The following is a 26,591-nucleotide window of genomic DNA, read 5'->3' on the forward strand; positions in this document are numbered from 1 at the left end:
ATGCTAGGCATGGAGTCAGGAAGACCTGAGTTCAAATCTGGCTTCAGAAACTTAATAGCTGTGTGACCCTGGGCAAGTCACTTAACTTCTGTCTGCCTCAGTTTCCTCTTCTATAAAATGGGAATAATAAAAATAGCACCTACCTCAGGGTTGTTGTGGAGGTCAAATGAGATAATATTTGTAAAATGCTTAGCACAGAGCCTGGTACATAGTAAGCACTATATAAATATTAGCTATTATTATCTGTAAAATGAGAAGGCTATGGATATGCTAAGGTATTGACAGAAGTCCTTTTGGCGGTAGCCCCAAAGTGGATTCCACCATTAATGGGAGAAATGGAATGCAAATGCAATGAACTATTATTATAATGTAAAAAATAATAATACGAGGGAGTCAGAGAATTATGAGAAGATTTGTATGAACGGATACAGAGTACAGAAGGAGAACAACAGACATAATGGATAAAATAACCTACATGAAAGCAACCAGACGCAGATTAATTGCAATGACCAAGTTTGGTTCAAGGCATTAAGGGGTGGAAGAGATCATCAGGTCCAGCCCCTTCTTTTGCTCAAGGTCATACAAGCAGACAGGAGCTCCGGGTCTTTGGGGAGGTAAGGGGTGCCCCCAATTCTCAGATTTGTTTTATTACTGTCACAATGTTTTCCTTTAGGTGGAAATGGTTCTGGAGTGCAGAAGATGAGAAACACTTCTCTACTCTCTATAGAAAGGTAATAAACATCTCTTTTTTTTCAGTGAGAAGGTCCTTTCTAATTCCCTTATTCAGTGAGTGTGAGATTTCAGCTGGTGTTCCCTCAAGATGTCAACCAGTCCACCCCAGCCAGTCCTGAGATTGGGAAGTGCTCTAAAGAAGGACTGAGGCAGTCTAAGAGCCCAACTCTCTTTGGATTAGATAGCTGGGAAGTGGGGCCTGTCAACAAGGATGAGATTATGTCTATAAATCACTTTAAGCTTTTCTCTGGACAAAGGGCTCAGAACCAGTGTAAATCTATCTAGGCCTCTTAACCCACCCCACCCTCTCCCTCCCATTTCCATCACTGATGAAGGTCACTGGGAGACAGACAAGCAGCTCCAGGCTGAGCCCCTGGGAACAGTCATACCACCAGCAAACCCAAGCCTAGTTGGCCAGCCAGAGGTGGCCAAATGCCCCTAAACTTTGCAGGGATCTGGTCACTGCCCCGTACCAGGGGCAGGGCTCTTTGCGCAGCAGTCCCACGTCTGAACCTACCCTGCACAGCCCAAAGGGCTGAGACTCGGCACTGGGACATCCACGTACTCTCTGCACAGCTGCCATTTTTATGGGTCATAAATTAGTAATAACGGTGAAACAAGTTATTCTAAAAGGGAGGGAGAAAGTTGGAGTCTCTCCAAGGAGACATGGGAAACACTCCAAGAGGAGACTCACGGCTAGTAAGAAGCATGTGAGCTGGGGAAGAAAAGGTGGGAATGGGTCTGTCTTTAGCCAAGAGGGATTGTTACGCAGATACCCCAGAATGGTAAGATTGCCCCTACTCTTCCTCCACCCTCATCTCCTCCCTTTCTCCCTGCTCTTGCCTCTTCTTTTCCCCTCCAGGCTCCTCTCTTCTTTGCTTCCTGTGACCCACCCTCTCCCTCAGCTCCTGTAGGTCTGGAAACTTCCCCACCAGCCTTTGCTTACGAGGGGAGCCAGAGGCCAAGAGGAGCTCAGGGTGGATGAAAGATGATGGAAACTCTGAGGTCAAGGCCACTACTGACTTTTGACTTTGTAGCCCACTTCCACATCTGTTATTATCAACAACACTTATTGACTGATTGAAAAACGGTATGGCAGAGAAGATAGAGGGTTGGATTTGGGTTTGAATCCTACTTCAGACACTTAACTAAGCCTTGACTGGGCAAATGACTGGTTTTCTCTGTGGAAGGAGGGAGCTGGACTAGACAGACAGCTTCAAAGGGCCCTTTAAGCCCAGATTTCTGACCATATGAAACAAGGGTTCCAGTATTCCCCTGCCTTCAAAGCCTCCCACTTAGAATGCCCCCTCTTACCTGAAGCCTTCCCTGATTCACTAGGTGCCTAGAAAGTGTGGGCAGTTATAAGGATGAAAACTGACCAGTCCTTGCCTTGAAGGAGCCAACATTCTAGAGTGGGGGGGAGGGGGAAGGGAAGCAGAACTTAGAGAGATAAAATACAAACTAAGACAAAGTCATTTCAAAGACATTTGAAAGGACAGGAGGAGAAAGGAAGGGGGGGAGAGGTTCCAAGCTAGAAGAGACTCTTGAGTTGTGCTATGAATGAAGCTACACTGTAGAGGTTTCTTCTTTGCACGTATCTCATTCCCTTTAGGGCAGGTATACAGCACCAGGCCTGGAGTCACAAGACCTGAGTGCAAATCCAGCCTCAGATACTTACTAGCTGGGTGACCCTGGGCAAGTCACTTCACTCTGTTTGTCTCAGTTTCCTTATCTGTAAAATGGTCTGGAGAAAGAAATGGCAAATCACTCCAATATCTTTGCCAAGGAAACCCCAAATGGAGTCATGAAGCATTGGACACAACTAAACATTCTCCTTAACAGCTATTTGTACTCGGTCTTTCTTGCTTTCCCTGTTAGAAAGTAATCTCCTTGAGGGCAGAACTGATATTCTGTCCACCCAGCATGTAGTAATTGCTTTAATAAATGTGGATTTGAAATAGTCCAGACAAGGCTAGATCTCAGAGAGCTCACTACCAGATAGGTGAAGTGATTTTTCCAAAGGTTACACAGTAAGCCCAGTCCAGAGCTGGAGCTGAATCAGCCCGGGCTGGGAACTCCCAGTTCCAGGAGCTGTCTGCTACAGCAGGCTGGGGCTATGAAGGGAGGGGGCCCTATCATGGCTGATCCTCGGAGGAAGCATAAGAACCCAGCTCCCCCGTTCCAAAGCTGGGCAGGGAAGCATGACTCAGCCAGAGAGGGCCAAAGGGACCAGCCAACACCAAAACATCAAGAATGAATGGGGAACCTGATTAGGCTATAAATGTAAACTGCGGCTGAAACAAAGATACCCCAGAATGCTAAGTCTGGCCTTACTCTTCCTCCATCCCCATCCCTACTCTTGCCTCTTCTTTTCCCCTCCAGGCTCCTCTCTTCCTTGCTTCCTGTGACCCACCCTCTCCCTCCACCATCCCTCCTTTATCTTCTCTTCTCTCCGTTTTCCTCTCCTCCTCCCTCCCCATTCTTTCCTCTTCCTTTCTCCTCCATTCTCTCTTTCCTCCCTCCTCTCTTCTTTCCTCCTTCTTCTCTTCTTTCCTCCTCCCTCTCTTCAGCTTCATCCTTTCCTTCTCTTTCTCCCTCTGCACTTCTCCTTGATGTACCTATCCTCCATCCCTCCCTTTATATTTACTCTCCTCTCCGTTCCCCTGCACCCTTTCCTCTTTTCTTTCTGCTAGCCCAATCTTCACAACTCATTGTGAAATTGAACTTGTCATCTTTCCCCTGAAATCCTCCTCTTTTCCTTATTTCCCTATTTCTGCCAAAGGACGCCACCATCTTGATAGTCCCTCGTGTCCTCCTGAACTCCTCAGCTCCTTGAGAAGGCAGCTAGAATCAATGCCCCCATTTCCTTTCCTCTCTGTAACTCTACAGTTTGGCTTCTGAGCTCATCACTGGACTAATTGCACTTCTCTCTCCAATGTTACCAACATTCTCCTGGTTGCCAAATCTAACGGCCTATGTTCAATCCTCAAACTCCTTGAGCTCTCTGAAGCCTCTGACGCTGGTGGTCACCCTTTCTCTCCAGCTTTCCATGACATTTCTCTACCCCTTGTTCTCCTCCTACTCCTCAATCTCCTTGGCTGAACTTCTGTCCAGGTCATGCCAAAGAAGGTCAGGCGTCCCCCGGGGCTGTCACACTTGGTGATCTCTTCTGGTTTCAATGATCTCTATACTGATGATTTTCAGGTCTATTTATCAGGTCTTAATCTCTCCCCTGGCTTCCAAACTGAAATCTTCACCCGCCAATTGGATAACTCCAACTGTGTGTCCTGTAGCCATCCTAAATTCAACAGCCTGGGGCATCTAGGGGACACCGTGGATAGAGCACCAGCCCTGCAGTCAGGAGAACCTGAATTCAAATCCAGCCTCAGGCACTTATTAGCTATGTGACTCTGAGCAATTCACTTAATCCCAACTGCCTCCAAAAGCAAAAAAAAAAAAAACCCCAAAACCTCAACATGTCTGAAACTCCTAATCTTTCCCCTCAATGTTATTATTGACTCCTCACTCTCCCTCCCTCCCCTTATCTATCCGGTTGCCAAGTTCTACCTTCTGCAATCTCCTGTGTGTGCCCCTTCTCTCCTCTGCAAGGCAGCCCATTCCTTCTTTAGAACTGCCTTAATTGTCGGGAGGTTTTTCCATACACGGAGCTAAAATCTGCTTCCCTCTATTGTTTACCCCGTGAGCACTAGTTCTGTGCTTTAAGCCCACGCAGAACAATTAGAGTAGTGTAGGTTAGTGTGGAGAGGGTAGGATTTGTCCTCAACAGAGACCCTGATTCAAATCCAGACTCAGGCACTAGCCATGTGACCCTGGGCTAGTCACTCAACCTCTTTCCGGCTTCAGTTTCTTCAACTACAAAATCGGAATAATAATGCCTGTTATATCTACTTTAAAGGGCTTTTGGGAGGGTCACATGAAATTTACACATCTAAAGCCTTCTGCAAATTTTAAGACTTCATAGAAATGATAGTACCCATTATTCTGACATTAAGCCCAATCCTTCCACATAATAGCCCAATAACTATTTTAAAGAATCCATTAAATCCAGCCCTTAGAGTAACCACAGCCAGTTCCTTCAACTGACTGCATGACTGGTTTTGAACCCCCACCAGGGATGGATGGATCGATACAAATCCATCTATTGATAAGAAAGCCAACTGAAAGAAGACAGTTGACTAATGATGGGCCGATATAGCACAGTTGGGAGGGGGCAGCTTGGTGGAGCAGTGAATAGAGTAACAGCCCTGGAGTCAGGAGGACCTGAGTTCAAATGTGGTCTCAGACATTTGACAATTACCAGCTGTGTAACTCTGAGGCAGATTGTCTTACCAAACTGCCCCCCCCCCAAAAAAAAAAGGTATGGGGCTGGGGAAGGACAGGGGGATAGTGTGAAGATCTGGGCTGTACCCCAGAGTCTCCTATTCACTAAACCTGTGACTTTTAGATGAATCACTTTGCGTCTGTTTCTTCATCTGCCAAATGGAGAGAATAATTCCTATACTGCCTCCTTCAGCAGGGTTACAGGATGTATAGGATCAGAGAGGGCTAGGCTTGGAGTCAGAAAGACCTAGGTTCAAATCCTGACACTAAGACTTACTTCAATTCAACATTTATTAAGCATCTAATATGTGCCAGGTACTGGTTTGGGGATGCAAAGACAAAAGTAAAATCCTTTCTGTCCTCAAGATGCATATAATCTAAACTCTGAACTACAGTTTCCATGGTAGCCAAGGGTCACAGTGGATAGAGTGCCAGACCAAGTCAGGAAGACCTGAGTTCAAATCCAGCCTCAGATTCCTAACTCTGTAACCCTGGGCAAAGCGCTCAACCTCCCTCAGATTCAGTTTCCTGAACTGTAAAATGAGGAAAATAATAGTACCCATTTCCAAAGATTTGGGGGAGTATTAAATGAGATGATATTTGTAAAATATTTACCACAGTGCCTGACTCATAGTAGGTGTGTATATATATGTATATTATGTGAATATGTATATATTTTATATGCATATGTATACTGTGTGTATATATATGTATGCACCAGCTATTAGTAGTAGTAATACTATATCAGTAAAACTGGGATAAGTAACACCTCCAGTAGCTGCCTCCCAACAATCCTGGGAGGCAGGTGCTGTTATGATTCCCATTTTACAGTTGAAGAAACTAAGGCAAAGGGATGGCTAGATCGCACAGTGAATAGAGCCCCGGCCCTGGAATCTGGAGGACCTGAATTCAAATCTAGGCTCAGACACTTGACACACTCACTAACTGTGTGACCCTGGGCAAGTCACTTAACCCCAACTGCCTTGCCTTTCCCCCTCCAAAAAAGCAAAACAAAACACCAAAAAGAAAGAAACTAAGGCAAGTAGAGATTAAGTGATTTGCCCCAGGTCACAGAGCTAGTAAATGTCTGAGGTTGAATTTGAACTCAGGTCTTCCTGACTCCCAAACTATCATTCTATCTACTATGTTATCCAGCTGCTAGCTAGGTGTTAGTTATCATTTCTATTAGCAAATGAGATGATGCCCATGGAAACACTTTGAGTAGAGACAAGTCATTCCTTCGAGAAATTAGAAGCAGATCAAGTACCCTTCACAAGCATCACTAAAGGGTGAATTCTTAATGAAACAAGGGAGAGAGGACATCACAAAAGACAGTTTTGGTCTAGAGTTTTGTAAATCTTGATTACACACAACTGAAAAGGTTTTTGCAGAAAAAAATTACTACAAGCAGAATAAGGGAAGTGGCTGAAAGAGAAAAAAAAAACCTGCATCAAATCTCTGATAAAGCTCTGATGCCCAGGATCAACCAACAGATACATAACAGATATATAAGGGTGTCCCCAAAATCTTTTTTTTTTGCTTTTTGTAGGGCAATTGGGGTAAAGTGACTTGCCCAAGGTCACACAGCTAGTAAGTGTTAAGTGTCTGAGGCCAGATTTGAACTCAAGTCCTCCAGACTCCAGGGCCAGTGCTCTATTCACTGAGCCACCTAGCCGCCCCCCCCAAATCTTCGTGAGGTTTTAAGATTTAATAACTTCAAACCAATGTAGCCAAGATTAGAAGGAAAGCAGAAAATTGGGGGAAAAATTTTACAGAGTTTCTTGGATAAAATTTTGTCAAATTTATAAGAATATGAGTCATTCCCCAACTGATAAATGGTCAAAGAATATGTATAAGCAGTTTTTGGAAGAAAAATGAAAGCTATCTATAGTTATATGAAAAAAATGCTCTAAATCACTATTGATTAGAGAAATGAAAATTAAAACAACTCTGAGGTACCACCTCACACCTATCAAATTGATTAAAATGATAGAAGGAGGAAATGACAAATGTTGGAGATATGGAAAAATTGGGACACTCATACATTGTTGGTGGAATTGTGAACTGATCCAACCATTTTGGAGAACCATCTGGAATTATGTCCAAAGAGTGATAAAACTTATATACCTTTTGACCCAACAGTACCACTATTAGGTCCATTTCCCAACGTGATAAGGGTAGAAGGAAAAGAAGCTTTATGTTCTAAACTATTTATAGAAGCTTTCTTTGTGGTGGCAAAAAACTGCAGATTATAGGGATTCCCATCCATTGGGAAAGGCTGAATAAGCTGTGGTATATGATTCTGAAGTTATTAAAAATTAAAACTTCACTAAGACTCTTGGGACACACTGAGTGTATGTGGGACCAAGAGTCCATTCCTAATAGAGAATTGGCTGAGATGATCAACAACGGCAACAGTCAATGCTGCAGAGGCTATAACAAGATATGCACACTTGTACATTGTTGGTGGAGCTGTAAATCGACCTGACATATAGTAGGCATTTAAGAAATGCCTGTTAACTGATTAATCTGATGCTATAAAATTATAATGACCAAGCTTTACCCCAAAGGAAAGATATGAGAAGATTCCATGCCCCCTTCCCCACTTTTTTTTATAGAGGTGGTAAACTATGAGTATAGAACATAGCATGCAGTCCTTTCCCCCTGCATCTCTTCCCCCGCCACAAACACACACACACACACACACACACACACAGCATAGGTATCATGCTTATCTTGCAGATAGGAAAACAGGAGGGATTCAAATCTGAGTTTTTCTGATTTCCAAGTCCAGACATTATGGACCATCCCTTGCTAGCTACTGTGCTAATAACCATACTACCAAGCAAAGCTAAGTCCAAGAGAGAGAAAGCAACTGTCCAGCAAGGGTTACCAGAACCCACTCAGGTACTGCTAGGACAGGTCACATGGAATAAAAGAGGACTATAAATAGCAAAGAAGCTGTTCCCCACAGAAAAAAGATGATATTGAAGAATCCTAAATCTAATCAAAGGTAGCAGGAAATACAATTCACTGTCTCTAGGCAAGTCTTGGGTACACTGAGATGATGGCTCTAATGAGAAATTGGCCCATTAAGGGTTGGGATTTAAAGGATAGTTAAAGGGGCAGAGCTGGGGATGAGGAGGTAAGGACCTGAAGGTATCTCTCCCAGAAAAGCTAAGGGTAGAACACAATTCACAGCAGTGATGGCCAGGCCTAAGAAATTGGGCAGTTAGCCCCAGGCAGGAACATTGCTGATGTGGCCAGGAGCTAATGGCTCCCATGGGCAGGGAGTAGAGAAGTGAATTTGGTTACAGCAGAGAATGAATGTTCAGTGGTAGGAGCTAATGTTCCCTTGGACTGGGGGACGGTGGGCTGAATCATCTCATGACCAAAGTGCCTAAAGCTGAGTCTGGTGGCGTAGATCGGTAAATCTTGAGACTGTGCAGGCTGAGGCTAGTGGATCCCTTGAGTTTCGGAGGCCTGAGATGTAGAGGACTAAAGCCAAGTGGGAGTCTGTGCCAGGGCAACCGCAACACGATCCTCCTGGGGGTTACCAGGCTGCCTATGGAGGAGCAAACCAGCCCAGGCTAGAAAGGAGCAGGTCAAAGCTGTCAAGCGAATCAGCCTCATGTCTGGGGCAATAAATGGTGGCTGTACTTCCAGCCTTGGCTGGTGGTGGCCTATATATATATAGGGAGCGAATGTTCCTAGGCATAGATAGCTAACACTCCCATGTACAGGGATCCAGGGGAGCTGAATTTGCTCATGATAATGACATAATGTCCCTATGGCGGACAATGGAGAGTTTGAGATTCCTATGGTGTAAAGCAAATGTCTCATGTTCCTTTAGCCAAGAGCTCATGGCCCCATGGTGTAGAGCTGACATTTTCACAGGACAGGGAATTAATGCTTAGTCCCATGGACAGAGAGCTACGGCGGAAACTCCTCGAGGCTTCCATGGTGGAGAGCTCCGTTTCTGAGGGGCAGACCAATGTTCTCACAGAGGAGGAGCTAACGCCCCCTGGTGGAACGTTACAGAGACATACCTCCTGGCACTAACTTTGTTCCTGGTGTCCCCCTGCCCTCCTTTAGAGTGGGAGCTCCCTGAGGCCAGGGACTATTCTTGACCTTCTTTGTGTTCTCAGGACTCAGCCTGGTGCCCAGACGATCATAGTGAGAACTCAATGAAGGCTTTTGGACTGATTCGCCAACGCTCCCAGGATGCACTGTACCTGCCCACACTGGACAGCTGCTATCCCCGGGGCTGGCATTCCTTCAGTAGAACAAATGATGCCATGGCATTCCCATTCCCGTGAAGGAGAGGAAATGTTTGCATGTATGAGTGACGGATGTTCCCAGAGGGAGAAGCAGGGGCAGCTGCATCTGGCCAGTAAATGTCCCCTAAAACACAGCTACCAGATCAAACGTTCTCATGGACCAATAACTAACATTCCCAATGCGGGGGGGGGATTGTCCACATTTTTAAGATGAGGCCCGGCAAAGAGGCATGAGAGTAGCTCTTGGTGGAGAGTGACCTTGGGAGCAATGGCTTCAAAGAAGGCGAGAAGGATCCCCATGGGTACTGCCTCCTAAACAGGGAAAGTAAAGGCATGGCTAGTAAGCCATATAACAGAACTGTTTGTGAACTTGGGAGGCCTCAGGAACTGGCTGAGGCTTGTTGAGACAGACCTCCCCATCCTCACTTTACCATGTCCCTTCCTGGTGAGTGAGCACCTTGGGAGGCAGCTGGTGGGAACAACCCTCCCCAAGGTGGGGCCTTCCTCCTCACTCCCTTCCCTGGGTAGCTCCTCTCCAAGAAGGGCCTGGGACAGGGCTTCTATCCCTGGGTGCCAGCAGGGTGCGGCAAGGCACCTAGACTTGGGTACAGAGGGACCCGATCAGGTCAGCTACCAGGCCAGGCTTTGGCATGGGAGCAGTTAACTGAGTTTGTCATCAGAAGCACTGGACCCTTCGGCTGTTTCATTTCCCCTGCTTGCTCTGATAATGAGATTTCCTGGTAGCTCTGGGAAAGGCAACAGCGTGGGCGCCTCTGGCCATAAATGCCCTTGATCAGAGGAACAGTATCCCATGGTCCCAGAGACCCAGGAGCGGGAAGGGAGCTTAGCACTCATCATTTACAGAGGAAGAAAGTGAGGGCCAGAGAGGGAAGGGGACTGAGCCCCAAGGACTGGGGAAATTAGAAACTCACTTCACAGGATAAGAACTAAGAGACAGGCTGGTATAGTAGGTAAAATGCCTGGACTTGGAAGGGAGAAATCTGCCTCAGATATGTACCATGTGGCCCTGGCCAAGTCATTTCATCTGTTTCCCCATCTGTAAAATGGGTGATGGTGGTGGTGGTGTTCAATGCTCCTAAGGTGGCTTTTACCTCTAATCTCGCTCTCCTATAATCTTATAAATAGTCACTTCTAGAAAGCAGAATCTGTTGGAGTTTGGGGGGAAACTGAAAGAGACCGAGGAGAGAAAGTTGTGGGAAAGAGGCAGGAGTGGAAGTGGATTCAAGGACTTTAGAAACAACTTAAAAGGGGGTATGGCCTTGGGCGGGGGGGGGGGGGGGGCGCTGTGTGGCTGCCTTCAGTGCCCAGAGGCAGGGGAAAGGCCAGATGAACTCCCAAGGTCCCTTTCCACTGAAGGATCCTGGAGAAGTCTGTGGGGAAGCTAGTACCCAGGCAGTGAAGAGGATGTGTCAGCTATACTAGATGTATGTCTGCCATGTTGAGAAGGGACCAGACTGATTCTGTGCAGCCCCAGAGGACGTCACACCTCTGCCCTATGCTGGCAATGCCCCTCCCCACTCCCTCTTTCCTCACCTAGTAAATTCCTACCCATCCTTTAAAGCCCAGGATTCCTGGAAGCCTCCCCATCAACACAGTAGACAACGGCCCCGCCCTTTGCTGGAGACCCAGCACTCTGGTATTTTAATTGAATATGCACCTATTATTTATGTCATTTAACATACACTCAGATTCACTCATTGTCTTGAACCAGAGCATCCGGGTTGGTGTCTGTGGAGGTCAGACTTGTCTTATCTAAACCTAGTGCAAAGAAGTGGGGGCTGGAGGAGCTGCAGGTACTTTCTATTTTATTTTACAAATGCTTGCCTCTATTTCAAGGACAGCATCGTATGACTCAGCTCAGCGGCCATGGTGTCCAGCCCCCTCCATTTACATATAAGGAAGGCCACCCAGTAAATAAGGGACAGTGGCAGGATTTGAACCCAAGTCCTGTCCTTCCCAAACTTTCCATCCTTACACTGAACCAAAAGGCTTCCCTCTAAGGAAGCAGGGGCTACCAGGAAAAGTGCTGGCCTTTGAAGATAAGGAGACCAAATAACAGAGTCTGGGAGGAAAAGCTTCAGTGGCCAATCTATTTTGGTGGCCATCCAGCCTTGTGCCTTGATGTCCCCCAAGAAGGGGGAAGCTACCATCTCTTGAGGTAGCCTACTCTACTCTGGGACCATCTCTTCTGCCTGACTGTCCCCCTCAGGTGGCCCCTTCTGGGGATCAAGCATCACAAGGCTATTCCCTCTTCTCTGTGACAGCCCCTGACAGATCTACAGACAGCTAGCACATGCCCCCTGGGTTTTTCTTCTCCAAACTAAACACACTCAGCTCCTTCAAATGACTTTTAACCCCACATGTGCCACTGCCTCAATATGGGATTTAGGACATGTCCTTAAGCTGGGAAGAAGAGCAAGGGCCCTGGAAATAGTCAGGAATCCTCAGCAAAAAGGGTATTGGGTCCAGAGACAGAAGGCCCGCCTGAATCCCAGCCCTGCCATTTAGGACTGAGATTACTCAATCTCTCTGGGTTGCAGTTTCCTCAGCTGCAAAATGAGGGGCTTGGGCTAGATGACCCTTAAGGACCCTTCCAGTTCCAGAACCAATATTGAGTGACCCTAAGCAAGTCATTTCCCTTCAAGTATCTGCAAAATAGCCACAATAATACCTGCAAGTAGTTGCTTCCTAGGGTGTCTGGGAGGACTGAATGAGATCATGGAAGAGCTTTGTAAACCTCAATAAGTAGAAAAAAATTGGACCAGATTCTGAAAATGTAGGGAACTTGAAGAGAAAAACTCCTTTCACTCATGCAGAGCAGCCCCCGCTGTGATCTGTAGTCGAAGAGAGCTGGCTGGGGCACCAAAAAGGTCACCAAGCCAGAATGCATCAGAGGTGGATTTGAACTCATGACTAGTGACTCTGAGGCAGCAATCCACACCCCCCCCCCACCAGGGTCCCCAGTAAGGCATGGCCTGTAGGCTGGAGATGCCCACCATCCCCAGTCTTCGAAGCCTGGCTCTGCGCCCTGGGGTGGCGTCACCTACCTGGATCATGTACAGCTGGGCGATGCGATACTCCTCCACGCTCATTGGAAGAGGAATGCGATATTCCTTTATAAGCATCTTGAAAGTCCGAGCCTTCCCGTCTCAAGGGAACTGCAACCTGGGGACTTCTCCTGAAGACTCCTTAAAGGAGCACAATGGAATTCATCGGGGACTCCTGTGCAGGGGAGAGGACAGAACCAGGATCACTTTCTGATTTGGGGGTAGGGCGGAGGAGGGGGGTAATGGTCACTTGCAGTGGAAAAGTCACCCTAAGCAAGTCAGTCAGCCTCTTTGTGCTGCTCAATTTTCCCAACAAATGGAGACAAACACTCAAGTCATGGTGCTAGGAGCTGGAGAAGACAGGGTGATAGAGTGGAAAGTCCAAAAGTCCTGGGTTCGAGTTCAGCGTTTTGACACATACTGGATGTATGACCCTGGGCAACTCATTTAACCTCTGTTACCCCAAGGCAACTCTCTAAGAGGGCAGGGGGGCAAAGCAGGTGCTAACTGGCATTGGTAGAGGGAGCTTCTTCTACCAATGTAGGTTGGCAGGCTACTGTCTTAGAGAGTTGCTTGAGGCATAGACAAGTTCCTTGAGTTGCCCAGGATCACACTGTCAGTGAGTGTGAGAGGTAGATGTTGCTCCCAGGTCACAGGGAGCTGTGGAGCTGTTCAGTCACTGGCCATCCTCCTGGGAGGTGGGGAAGGGGAGCATGTCAACATGTAAATAGATAAGTACATGCATGATTAATTGGAGAGAATCCCAACAGGAAAGAGGATCAAGAAAGGAGATCATATATAAGCTGTATTTTGAAAGAAGGAATTTCTAAGAAATGCAGGGAAAGAAGGGGCATTCCAGGCATGGGGGCGAGCCTGGGAGGCAGGAGAAAGTCAAATTGGCTCAGGGAAACAGCAAGGAAGCCAGAGTAACTAATCCTAGATGCCAGAAACTCAAGGCAACTGAATACAACTTCCATCTTGCCCCTGCCATCTATTAAACATTATGTCTTCATGAGAAAGCCTATAAGAGTGGTGTGGCCTGATAGGAAACTCTCAGCTTTGGGGAAGCAGACATGTGGAGATAACCTGAGGAAAGATCAACAGAAGCCAAAACAAAAGCGATACTGCTATTTGCTGTTCGCTAGAGACCGCCAGTTCAGAAAGAATAAAAAGATGATGAGTTTGGGGATATGGATCACAAGCTAAGTACAGAGATACAAGATTGTCACAAAAGGAAGCTTCAATTATCTGACCTTCTCCTGGAGTTCTCTACGGGTGCCAAAAGCAAGGTAGGGATAGACTAGTAAAGGAAACTGTCAGGTGAGAAAATTTCCTCTACCAATACAGATGAATAAACACCTTCTCTGCAGATAATAGTCTTCAGGAGTCATAGAACCTTTACAAAAATTCTGATAACTGTATTTCAACATAATTGTTTTCCTTATGTATTTTGTTTTTTAATTTAAAAGCAATTCTGCCAGAGAAAGAGGTCCTGGACATAAAAAAAGTTAGGAAAGTTGCCTAGAGCAAGGAGGTATAATAATAATAAAAACAGTCATTTATATAGTACTTTAAAGTTTGCAAAATGCATTATAATGTTATCTCATTTGATCCTCAAAATAGTCCTTGGAGAAAGGACCTATTTACCATCTCCATTTCACAGATGTGGCAACAGGTCTAAAAAAGGGTAACTGACTTGCCCAGGGTCTCATAGCTACTTAGTGTCTAAGGTTAGATTTAAATCCAGGCCTTCCTGACTGTAGGTCCAGCCCTCTTATCCAGTGCCCTGCCTACCCAGGGTCACAGAGTCAATGTGTGTTGGAGATAAGACCAGAACCCAGGTCCTATGGACTCTGGGAGGTCTGTTCTCTGTCCAGGACACACTGCTATTCTCTCAAAACTAGAGATTTCTTTTTTAAATCCTCCCATTGGGTAAAAGAAGAATATTTTAGTTTGCAAAGCCAAAGGAGGGAGATGCAAGTATTGTTAGCCCCATTTCCCAGCTCAGGAAATCGGAGTTCCCAGAGGCAGTTTTGTCATGGTCCCTCAACTGGTACAGGATGTAAGTTGGGATGTGAACCCATGTCCAGTCCAGGACTCCTTCCACAACAAGGGGTAGCTGGGATGTAGGGGAGAAAAAGAAAGGGCCTGCCAAGCCCCAGGGAGTTCAGCTTCATTGCTAAAAATGGCCAATGCTTTTCTCCTGTTTTCCTACATCCCTCCACCCTGTTGGTGTGTGTTGGGACAGGTAAATAAAGGCTTGTACAAACTCAGCTTTCTCCCCATGAAGGAAGGGCTGCCAGGACAAGTATAATTAGACTGTAGCCCAATGTCTTGGGCATGGGCATGGGCATGGGCACAGGCATGGGGGGGGAGAGAGAGGGAGAAGGGCAGGCCTCAGAAAGATTGCCTGCTCAGGCTAGCCTCAAGGCAGAGCCTGCCTGCCTGCCTTCACATGGGGGCAAAGCCCCTTTGTGGTTACAGAGCAGGCTCCCATTCCTTGGGTTACTAAGAGATAATAACACAGCACTGCCCTCCCAAAGATCTGTGGGTAATAATGGATAAAGAGCTGGCCCTGGAGCCAGTCAACAAGCAGAGCCCTGCTTCTGACACTGGCCAGATGGGTAACCCTGGGATAACTGAGGCCCCCCAGGGATCTGGGCAACCCAACAGAGGCTCCCAGCTGGAGATCTGCCTTGGTGGAGAGAGCATCCCTACAACCAACAAACTCACCAGAGCCCCAAAATGGTCTAAAGGAGAAACTGTTGCTGGGGGGCTGCTAGGTGGTGCAGTGAGTAGAGCACCGGCCCTAGAGTCAGGAGGACCTGAGTTCAAATCTGGCCTCAGACACTTGACACTTACTAGCCATGTGACCTTGGGCAAGTCTCTTAACCCCAATTGCCCTGCCTTTCCCCTCCAAAAAAAAAGCAAAGTCTGTTAAGCACCTGATGGGTGCTGTGTGTCTCAGCTCCATCTCACCATAGCTAAGAATCCTGTGCAGATCCCCCCTTGGCGCCAGTGTATTCTCTGATTCAGCCTTGTTTCAGCCTATAGCTTGTTTGTAAGCTCTCTCCTCCATTAGATGGTGAGCTCCTCAAGTGAAGACATTGTCTTTTGCCTTCCTTTGTATCCCTGGCCCTTACAGCCCATCCTCCCTCCTTTCCCTTTCTCCCTTCTTTCCTTTCATCCTTCTTCCCTCCCTCCCTTCCCTTCTTTCCTCCCTCCTTTCCTTCCTTCCTTCCTTCTTTCCCTTTCCTTCCTTCCCTCCCTCCCTCCCTTCCTTCCTTCCTTCCCTTCTCCCTTCCTTCCTCTTTCCCTTCCCTTTTTCCTTTCTTCCCTCTCTCCCTTCCTTCCCTCCCTCCCTTCCCTTCCTTCCTCTTTCCCTTCCCTTTTTCCTTCCTTCCCTCCCTCCCTTCCCTTCTCCCTTCCTTCCTCTTTCCCTTCCCTTTTTCCTTTCTTCCCTCCCTCCCTCCCTTCCTCTTTCCCTTCCATTTTCCCTTTCTTCCCTCCCTCCCTTCTTCCCTCCCTCCCTCCTTCCCTCTCTCCCCACCTCCCACCTCCCACTGTAAACTCACTGAGGATACAGAGTATCTTTTGCTTTAGCACAGTGCCTAGCACACAGTAGGTGTTTCACACTGCTTGCTCACTCTGTGCCAGGAACTGTGAGACACTGGGAATTCAAAGACCAGTGGGAAAGAGTTCCTGCCCTCAAGGAGTTTACATTCTTTTGGGGGAGGGGCAGAGGACAACATGAACATATATATTATGAAAATAATGAGACACAAAGTATAAGAGCAGAAATAAGAGGGTTTGGGGGTTGGAGAAGTGAGCACTGGTCACTGAGGGTCATCAGGAAAGGGCTCATAAGAGGTGGCATTGATGTGAGCGTTGAAGGAAAGTAGGGACTTGGAGAGATGGAGGTGAGGAACCAGCTGTCCCAGGCTTGTGCCAATATGGGAGGAGAAGCATTATGTAGGAGGCAGGGCCAGAAAGTCAGTGTGGCTGACGCTGAGAGGGTGGACAGGGGAACTAGAAGGGGGCAGAACCCACAGAAACAAGAAGATGCGAGCTCTCCATACATGAGGCCTGTGCATTGCCACCCCCGGGTAGGCTTTGGAAAGGAATCCATTGTGGCAGCCTGGATGGTAATGGCCTGTGGGTTTGGGCCCCAGGCAGATGGGATGAAAGAACAAGAGATATTTAGTCCTGGAGAAGGGACACTCACAAGGTCATAGATTTAAGGTTCAGAGGGGAAGAGAGTGGGAAACATACATGACCAAAGTATAAAAAGATCAATAAAAAACAAAAGAACACATTAATCTTTTTTTAAAGTAGAATCTAACATTACCTCGGAGAGAGGCTGACTGATCCCTCCAGAGAAAGAAGCCTGCTTGCTCCCTTTCCCATCTCTCCTGCCTTTTAGCTTTGCCCTGTGTATTCCTTTCATTTGAACTAATAATTACTGGAGTACACTTGGGGAGCTTCCTGGAGGCACAAAGGGTGACATTTTTACTTTGAGCTTTGCACACATTGGAGTCTAATAAATATCTCTTGAATTGGGAGGGGGAAAAATGGTCTTAAGTTGGAAGGAACCTGAGAGTCCATCTAGCCTAACCTAGCCCATTTTACAAAAGAGGAAACTGAGGCCCCGAGAGGTTAAGGGATGTTTCTATAGTCAAGCAAAGCAGCAAATGGCAACTTAGGTCAGAGGATCATGTATTTAGAGCTAGAAGTCAATGAGTCCAACTACTTCATGGAGAGGTGACCTTGCCCAGGTCATAAGTAACAAGTAGCAAGACCAGAATTTGAACCCAGGTCCTCTGACTCCAAATCTGAGGATCTTTCCACTGTGCTGGTTGATGACAGCTTCAAGCCTTTCAAGGGCTGGCATGTGGAGGAGGGGCTCGGTGCCAGAGAGCAGGCCCAGGATGGCAGCTGTCCTGCTGTGGAATGGGCTGCCTCGGAGGTGGTAAGCTCCCCTCCCTTGGAGTTCTTCCAGCAGAGGCTGCTCAGACAACCACTGGTCAGTTCTGTTACAGGGAGGACTCCTTTAGGATTGGCCCAGAGGGCTGCTGGGGTGCCTTGCAGCTCCAGACTTGTGTTTGGTTTGGTTTTTTAAACAATCGATGCTCTGTATTTCAAAGGAGGGACTGAGAAATATGGGCTAGAGCAATCTGGAAGGGCTTCATGGAAAGGGTGGAATGTGGGCCAGGCCCAGAAGGCTAGTCCTAGAGCAAACATGGATTCTGAGATTCAGGGATGAGCAGAACCCAGCACAAAGGTCACACATGATGGTCCCTTTAAGTAAAAGGCCTGGCAGCAGAAGGGGAGCGTGGCTGGGACGGAGTGAGCATTTAATCGAGTCTCCATCACTGAGGCTGGCACCTCCGACCCCCCCTAGCCTAGGGAAGGGGCAGGGGCCCTCAAGGGTGAAGGGCAAAGCCCCAGAGACCTGGCCCAGGCAGTACTGGTCACAAAAGCCAGCCAGTGAGTAGGAGAAAGTGGCCATTAACCCTGGAGGCCACATCCAAGGTATCAGGGAGCTTGCAGTTTCAGGGGCCAACAGGAAGAACTTTCTAGGCGTCTTTTCTTGGCTGTTTTCATGTTTCCATTAGATTCAAAGCCAGAATATAATTCATGAGATGGGGCCAGGTGGAGTTATGAAAATGTCCTTCATGGCTTGGTCTCCAGCTGTGTTTCTGCAAGTTATCTCTGCTTGTCCCTTCAACAACTAAATCATCTTTTGATCAGCTAATAGAGAGCTTGCTGGCTGCCTGAAAAAGAGATCTGGGACAGCAGAGGCAGGAGAAGCTGGGGTGGAGGGGTGTGTAGGTGGGACAGAGCCCCCTACCCCCAAACCAATCACCCTCCTCCTCTGAGAGGAGCTGCTAGGAATCTGCTGGTTAAAGCCAGGAGGATTCTCAAGGGGAGGCAGGGGTTCTCAGAGGGCTAGGCTCCTGTCCCCATGGATAAAAGGAGGAGGAAGAGGAAGGTGGAGAGGGAGAGAAAGAGGGAGAGGAGGAGAAGGGAGAGGAGAAGGAAGAAGAAGAAGAGGGGGGAGATAAGGAAAAGGGAGAAGAGGAGGAAGAGGAGAAAGAGGGGAAAGGAGAGGAGGAGAAGTAAAGGGAAAGGAGGAGGAAAGGAGGAAAAGGGAGAAGAGGAGGAAGAGGAGGAGGAGGAAGAGCAGGCAATGGGAGGCTCTGAAAACCCAGGCGAGGTAACTGTGCTGCGAGAGGCTGACGGGAGAGTCAGACCATGTATTTCATCCCTGTCCCTGCTGGAGTCGTGATGGGTCAGACAGAACTGTATTTTAAGACCTACCACAGGGGGAGCTTTCTGGGCCCGTTGGGAAGGGAACGGAGCTAGGGATCTAAGTTGGCGGCGGCAGCGAGCTCTCTGGGGCCCCCTCCCCCCTCGCCCCTCCCCCCTCCCTGCACGCCTGCTCTCACACCTCTTGCAGGGATAGAGCTGCTGAACACGGGGTGCAGTCTTTGGGCATGAACCGCCCCAGGAAGCTGGGATGGAAGGAGAATCGCGTGGACAGCCGGTGCTGCTCCTGGACACACACACACTGGCCGTGTGCCCCTGGGCACACCCCTCACTTGTCCGGCCCTGGGAATGTCCTGAGGACTATAAACGAAGAGATGGGGTGCCATTCTGCATGAGCGGGTGGTGTTTTCCATACCAGAAGCTCCCTCACCTAACCACAAAAGACCCCCCAAATCTGACCCAGCACAAACCTTCCTAACGCTCTCATCTGCGCCTCCCAGATAAGCCCATGAAGCGGGCATTTCAGGTGCTGTTCCCTCACAGAACCTCCCTGGGGGGCACATAGCTCAGAAGAGTTGGCACATAGGTCTTTGCGCTCAGGCCTTCCTGACCCAGGCATCCTGAACCTGCCTGCTCCCCACCACCTCCCCCTCTCAGAGATCTAGTTTAACATTTGTCGATGAACTGATCTGAACATGTAACAATCAATAAACAGGAAGTGCCTACTATGCGCCAGCATGAGGGCTAGCACACAGCAGGTGCTTAATTTTTATTGACAGTCACTGCCAGATACCATTGGGGGAAGTTGAGGCCCCAGAGAAAGGAAATGATTTCTATGGGAAACTCATTCATCCCCAGGGGGAATCCATACTCTTTTGGACACCAGGCCCTGGATGGATGGGAGTGTGTGTGTGTGTGTGTGTGTGTGTGTGTGTGTGTGTGTGTGTGTGACAACCTGAATTTTCCCCGCCCCCTACCCCACCATCACCTTCAGGGACAGGATAATGGAGGTATACTGGGCAAAACACAGCCTGGAAAACCGTCCTTTGGAAGCTGCTTCCCATCATATGGGGCCGACCTGAAAGGCCTTTCTGCTTTAAGCTCCAGGACCATCTCAGGCCAACTAATGTCCAGGTTGTTAAAAGGTCGCCAGCTTCAACAGCAACAAGGGAAAGGGTACCTGGGGAGAGAATTCTGCATGAACTCACAGGACCTACACTAGCTTCAGGCCAGAGTGGGGGTGGGGGGCCTCCATCAAGACAATTACAGAAATAATACAGGTTGGGGGAGGGGGAAGTATAGGGCAGGGAAGGTTCGAAGCACTGGATCGTGCCCACTTGGCCGGATCCTTCACACCCAAGTGAGGCTGGCACCAGGGCCAACAATGCCCAAGTCTGTGCTTGGGAAGCTCTCTGCTCCCATCCGCTGCGTGACCTTGAGTAAATCAGTGCATTTCTCTGGGCTGCCAAGTCCTGTGGGGGACCTCCGGGCACTGCAGAGAGAAGGCAGCAGGGTGAGGGAGCCAGCCAGGCCCATCACTCAGAACCCAGAGGGGAAGGGCAGGAGAATATCGTTAAATGTAGGTATTACAGGACAGATGGAACAAACTGAAATCCTGGTGGCCAGGTGAGACAGCCCGTTGGAATAAGAATGACAGAGGGGCACTGGAGCTGGAGGAACCATAGAAAGGCTGGAGCTTTCAGGACTTAATCTTCATTCCATTATTAGATCTGCTTTGACGTCACTGATCGAATTTAGGAGCAAGGCTCTGCTGAGCTGCAGCTGAGAACGACTGGGGGGTGGAACGGGTCCAGAGGCAGCCACTCTGTGTCTCTGGCTCCCAGGACAGGAACACAGTGGCTTGCAGTGGGGGCCGGGGCAGGTCCTAGGCATGACAGGATGACAGATTTGGAACAGAAAGGGACCTCAGGAGTCACCTCGTCCACCTGCCTCATTCTACATAGAAGGGCCAGAGAGGCGAAGACACTTGCCCAAGGTCACACACCCAACTATACAGGACAATCCCATACCTAACCTCTGTTTGCCTCAGTTTCCAGGGATGATCAAATAAAATCTGCATTTTCTAAGGAAGAGTCCTGTCAAATTGTCCCTTTCTATTACCACTCCTCATCACCAAAACAAAACAGGTGACAATCAATATTGGGTATCACTCTCCCTTTTCCACTCTTGGGTCTTCTTAAAGGAAGATGTCTCCAGTAAAAGAAGCTGAAACCCAGGCAGAACTCAAAGTGACTTCTCTGTCCTGGGTGGAGAATGCTCCAAAGACAGCTAAGACTGCTGACCGACAAAGCTGAGACGGCACTTGTTCTCCTGGCCCGGGGGCTGGATGCCAGGAAGGACTTTCTAACAGTGAGGGCTGTCCAAGAGTCAATGGGCTCCCTGGTTGGATGGCCACTGAGGCCCCGACTCTGGGTGTCTGCTGGACCAAGGAGCGGCCCTGATTCTGAGACAAGGAGAGTCCTCTGGTGGGGAGGAGGGATCCTCCCAGGGGCCACCGCTGAGAGTCAGGGCATTTACCTACATCTGGGGGCTGGATGGGTGATTCCATGCAGGACCGTCAGTAGGGAAAATCCCTAAAAGACATGCATCTGCACCTCATCTGTAACTGATTGTCTTGGAAGTGCCTAGGCTGCCCCCAAAAGCCCCAGCATCTCTCTTAGTCAAGGCAGTCAGCCCACAGCCATTTCTTAAGCTCCTACCATGTGCTGGGCCTTGTGCTAAGTACTAGAAATAAAAAGGAAAGCAGAAATGGCCCCTGCCTTCAAGAAGCTCCCATTGTAATGGGGAAGACGATGTGCAAACAGCTGGAAACATAAGGGACCCAGAGAGGGACAGCAGGTCGCCTCAGAGAGAAGTCACTGTAAGCTGGGAGGGGAGACGGAAAGAGCTAGGATTTCAGCTGATTTTTGAAGGACTCCAGGAGAGCCAGGAGGAGGGTGTGCAGAGTGAGGGTCCAGGCATGGAAGACTGCCAATTAAAAGGGACAGAGAAAGAAAGCTTGGGTAAGACCTTGAACCCCAGATCTTATAAATATAGCAAACTGCCTCTCCGATATACACGCAATCCAACACGTTCATCAAGTGTCTACCACACCCAAAGTGTTGGGCCAGGAGCTGGCGGGATCAGGACAGAGATATACATGACGCTCAGAGCCTCCCCCATTAGGGTGTAAGCTCCCCAAAACAGGAACCCCCCAGTGCCTGGTGCACTGATTAACTGATGGCAGGAGCTTATATTCTACAGGTGCTAAGTCTGGCTTTTCTACCCACACATTCACTGATTCAATAAACATTTCTTGGTGCCTACTATAAATCTTCAAGGCACTGAACAATGAATCAGAATAAGACTGAGCTCTTCCCTTTACCACACAGTAGGGCCAGGGTGGTGACAGGGAAAGAGCATTTGGATGGGCTTGGAGGGAGTCTCATAACCTGGTTCAAATCCTGAAGCCAACACTTAATCATTTCTGTGACCCTGGACAAATCATCTCATCTCTCTGGGCCTCAGTTTCCTCAATGATTAATTAATAATAGCTCGCATTTCTACAGCACCTTGAGGTTTGCAATGAATTTTAACAAATACTGATCTATCCTCTCAACAATCCTGTAAGTTGCTAATATTAGCTTCATTTTTCAGAAGAAGGAAACTGAGGCAGACAGGGTTAATTGACTTGCTCAGGGTCATACAGCTAGAAAGTATCTGAGGTTAGATTTGAACTCAAGTCTTCCCTGATTACCAGGTATAGTGCTCTACCCACTAGTAGGATAACAATACCCACATGATGTCTCACAATTTTGTTCTATGGAAAATGTCAGTTTTAAAGTTTTCTGGAACTACTAAGCCTTGCCTTCCCACGTGGTGTATAAGAGCAAGGGACTCATGGTCAGGAAGATCTGCGTTTGAATCCTGCAGCTGACACTTCCTATCTGTGTGACTATGGGCAAGTCCTTTTCACCTTTGAGCCTCGATTTTCCCAACCTTTAAAATAGGGGTGGGAATAGCTACATACCTATATCACAGGACTCTAGCTAGGAATGATAATGTATAAAAGAGTGACCTGGAAATTTCAAAGTCAAATATAAAAGTCTATTATCACCATCTTGATTATTACCGAGAGGCAGTGTGGTACAGTAGGCAGAGCGTGGGACCAGCAATCAGGAAAACCAGGGTTCAGATCCTGCTTCTGACTCTGATAATAGCTATGTCACCCCAGGGCAAACCAAACTTCACTCCTCTGAGCCTGTTTCCTCATCTGTCAAAGTGGGATGCGGATGCCCATACTACCTAGCCCATGGCGTGCCTGGGACTCAGAGGAGTTAGCATGGATAAAAGTGCTATATCTGCATGTCAGCAGCAGCACCCCCACCAGTCAGACTGAGATATGCAGGGGCCCAAGGACTGGACTCGATGGCCACTGGAGGGCCTTCCAGCTCTGGACTATCTGACCCACTGAAAGCCAGTACAATACAGCTAGTGAGAGGCTGCTGCTGAAAGACCCAGGGGCAGTGGGGACGTGGACGGGGAGAGAGCCAGTGAGGAGGCCCTCCCTCACATCCTCCTCGGCTCCTCACCTCCCACAACCCCACAAGGCCTCTTTATAGCAGTGACGTGGATCTCTGCCACGCAGGCCAGGGAAGATGGGGGCAGCAGCTGAGCCCTGCTCTCCCTCCTCTGCCCCCAAGCCTCCTGGGCAGCCGCCCTGCTCTAGGCCTCACTGCTGTGTGTGCAAAGCAGAAATCGTGTTTGGGGGGGTATGGGTGCCAAAGGAGCCACTGGCCCCGCATACTGGGGAGGATCCTCTGAGGGCACCGCAGTGGGACTGGGAACCTGAGAAGGCCGAGCAAGGGGAGGAGGAGGGGAAAGCCTGAAGAGAGTTTAGAAACAGGGAGCTGGGGGGACCTTAGGGTGTATCAGTCAGCAAGGATGGGTGGCCAACCGGGGTAAGGGGAGAGAAGAGAGATATGGAGTCAGAGAATCTGGGCCTGAGGTCAAATTCTGGCTTCTCTGCTCCTTTCATTTCCCATCAGCGGCCCTGCTTGGTCCCACTCCAGGGAAGTCATCCCACCTCTGGGAGAAGCTCATCGTCTTGGAGACTGAGCTAGCCCTGACTCCCCACCTGCGCTTGGCTACCTTTCCCCGGTCTGGAGGACGGAAGGCAAAGCAATCAGGACTTCCTTTAGAGAGGGCTCCGAATTCTCCAGTTAAACTCTTCCTTTTCCATCAGCTACTCTGCCCCAGAGCCTGGCACCCTGGCAGGGGAGAGGAGCACTCCCGGGCTTCTTTCCAGCCTCTGTCTACTGTCTTCTCCCATTAGGCTTTAAGCTCCTCGAAGGAGTCCAGGAGAGACCCTTTTTCCTTGTTGCTATCACCCGTACTTAGCTCAGGTCCTGACACACAGTAGGTGCTTAATAAGCACCTTTTATTAACGGTCACTATCTCTCTGGGCCTCAGTTTTCCTCATCTGTAAAATGAGAGTGCAGGGTATTATCATCATCGCTGTATGATGCCTACTATGTGCCAGGAGCTACATTAAGTATTTTACATATCATTTGATCCTGGGAGAGAGGTGCTCTCGTTATCCCTATTTCACAGATGAGGAAACTGAGGCAAACAGAGGTTAAGTGACTTGGCTAGTAAATGACTACAGTTGAATTGGAACTCAGGTCTTCCTGACTCCAGGCCTGGCACTCTATCCACTGTAGCCCCTAGCTCCTGGCAATCATCTGAGGTCATCCAACCTTAGGTGGGCCTTAAGGTCCCTTTTAATCCTATGATCTCATCTAATCTCATTTTACAGAAAGGGAAACTGAGACCCAGAGAGGGGAAGTGACTTGTTCAAGGTCACCTGGAGAGTTAGGAGGATGAGGTCTCCCAAAGCAAAAACCAAAACCCCAAACCTCATTAATCCAATCAGACAAGTCACCCATAGTAACTGCTCTCTACTGTACAGTGTGGGGCCCACACATAATATTATTGAGTTGGGGGCACCTCGCCCCCCCTTAATCCCACCGGGATTGCTTCCTTCCAAGGCAATGTGGATGAACAGCAGGGGGGAGGGGTTAAAGAGCTGGCTCTGTATTCACATCCAGCCTCTGCCCCATATTGAGGGCATGATCCTGAGTATATTTTTTAACCTCTCAGTGCCCCTCAGGCAACTCTATAAAGACTGTGAGTTACAGATGAGTGGAGATCTGCATGTGTGGGCCGGGCTTTCACGCTGGGAGTTACAGGCCTGAACCAAAACTACAGAACAAGGTGACGTGAGAAGGGGCTGCATATGGGTGATTGTTCACAACCTTCCCCAGCCCTCCCACCACACACCCCACACAGGGAATTAATAATTACAGGCCTGCCATCCCCTGCCAGGCTCACAGAGAGAGCATGAAAACTCTAAGTGGGTAGCAAACCAATCTGGCCACAGGGCTGTTCATGTGGAGAAGTCCGGCCATCCCCGCTGACCTGTGGTGTTGCTGTTCTGGGTCCCTCGGGCGCTAGTGGTTTGCTTAAAATCTGTTTAAACAGATTAGGCTTCTAGCTCTGTGAGATAATGGTCTAAATAATATAGCTGCCAGCCACAGTGGGAACTGGGGTGCTGGGGGGCTATTTTCCAAGAGGAATGAGTGACAGAGCCAGATCCCTATCAACGGGCTGGGATTGGGAATAGTCTATCCTTCCAATCCGGCCAAGATGAGGTCAAGGAGGTGGGACACTAAGGGGGTTGGGCAGGGGCAGGAAGAGATAGTCCAGAATCTTAGCCAGTCCTAATAATGGGAATGACTCAATTCATTTCAACCCATTTTATAGTTGAGGCAAACAGAAATGACTTGTCCAGGATCCCACAGCTAAGGTGGGGCACTGGGCCTGGAATCAGGAAGATGCTTCTTCATGAGTTCAAATCCAGCCTCAAAACCTATAAGCTGTGTGACCCTGGGCAAGTCACTTCACCCTGTTTGCCTCAGTTTCCTCATCTGTAAAAGGAGCTTGAGAAGGAAACGGCAAACCCCTCCAGTGTCTTTGCCAAGAAAACCCCAAATGGGGTCGCAGAGTTGGACATGACTGGAATGACTGAGTAACAACATCAGAGTTCACATTTGAACTCAGGTCTTTTAGATTTCGGGTCCAGCACCTACCCACTGTACCATCTAGCTGCCTCTAAAAAAAGAATTACAAACAAAAATAAAAACCCAGGCAATTTTAGACCACACCAAGAGATGCAGAGAGGTGACAATTCTGTACTATCATGTGTATGGTCAAACCCCACCTGCTGCATTGTGATGTGTCCCCAGTATCGAATTCTAGGAAGAATACAGATAAGGCAGAGGGAGTTCAGAGGACGGCAACTGGGGCGCTGAGGGGTCTGGAGTTCAGGCCATTTGAAAATCTACTGAAGGAACTTGGAATGTTTAGCCTGGAGGAGAGAAGACTAATTAATGGGGGACGTGAGGGCTGTCATGTGGAAGAGAGATCAGATTAGTTCTGCTTGGCCTTGGAGCAGAAGGAGGGTGTTGGAGGGAAGGCAGACCTGGGATCCATGGATGGAGAGCTAACTCCCAGAGGAATGGCCTGCCTAAGGAAAGGGGGGCCTGATCCTCACCAGGGGTCCTTAAGCAAAAGGCAGCCACTGCTTTAGAAAGGATGGGTGCTTGGACCAGATGACCATGAAGGTGTTGGACCTGCAGGGAACCCATAGTGGGCCCAAGGAACTCCCTAGCTATGGCTACCAGCAGAATGAGAGAGATAGGGGAGAGAGAGAGGGAGAGACAGAGAGGGGGGTGGGGAGAGACATGGAGGGAGGAGGAGAAGGGGAAAGAGAGAGACAGACAGAGAGAAACAGAGAGAGAGAAAAAGAGAGAGAGAGGAGAAAAAAAGAGGAGAGGAG

The 26,591-nt window shown here is 48.5% G+C and overlaps 1 protein-coding gene across 6 annotated transcripts in view; it reads right to left on the reverse strand.

Moving 5' to 3' along the window:
* PITPNM2 (phosphatidylinositol transfer protein membrane associated 2) overlaps positions 1–26,591 on the reverse strand; it is a 212,667-nt gene that overhangs the window by 86,879 nt on the left and 99,197 nt on the right. For all 6 annotated transcript variants that reach the window (XM_069081722.1, XM_069081724.1, XM_069081725.1 and 3 more), the window contains one exon: positions 12,422–12,596. In XM_069081722.1, coding sequence (XP_068937823.1) covers positions 12,422–12,499 — 78 coding nt within the window. In that variant the 5' untranslated portion in view covers positions 12,500–12,596. The remainder of the gene's footprint in view (positions 1–12,421; positions 12,597–26,591) is intronic.

This window comes from Petaurus breviceps, unplaced genomic scaffold (genome assembly GCF_028583685.1).
Source record: "Petaurus breviceps papuanus isolate PSGF00001 unplaced genomic scaffold, PetGlider_PUasm1.0 99, whole genome shotgun sequence".
Taxonomy (NCBI): Eukaryota; Metazoa; Chordata; class Mammalia; order Diprotodontia; family Petauridae; genus Petaurus; species Petaurus breviceps.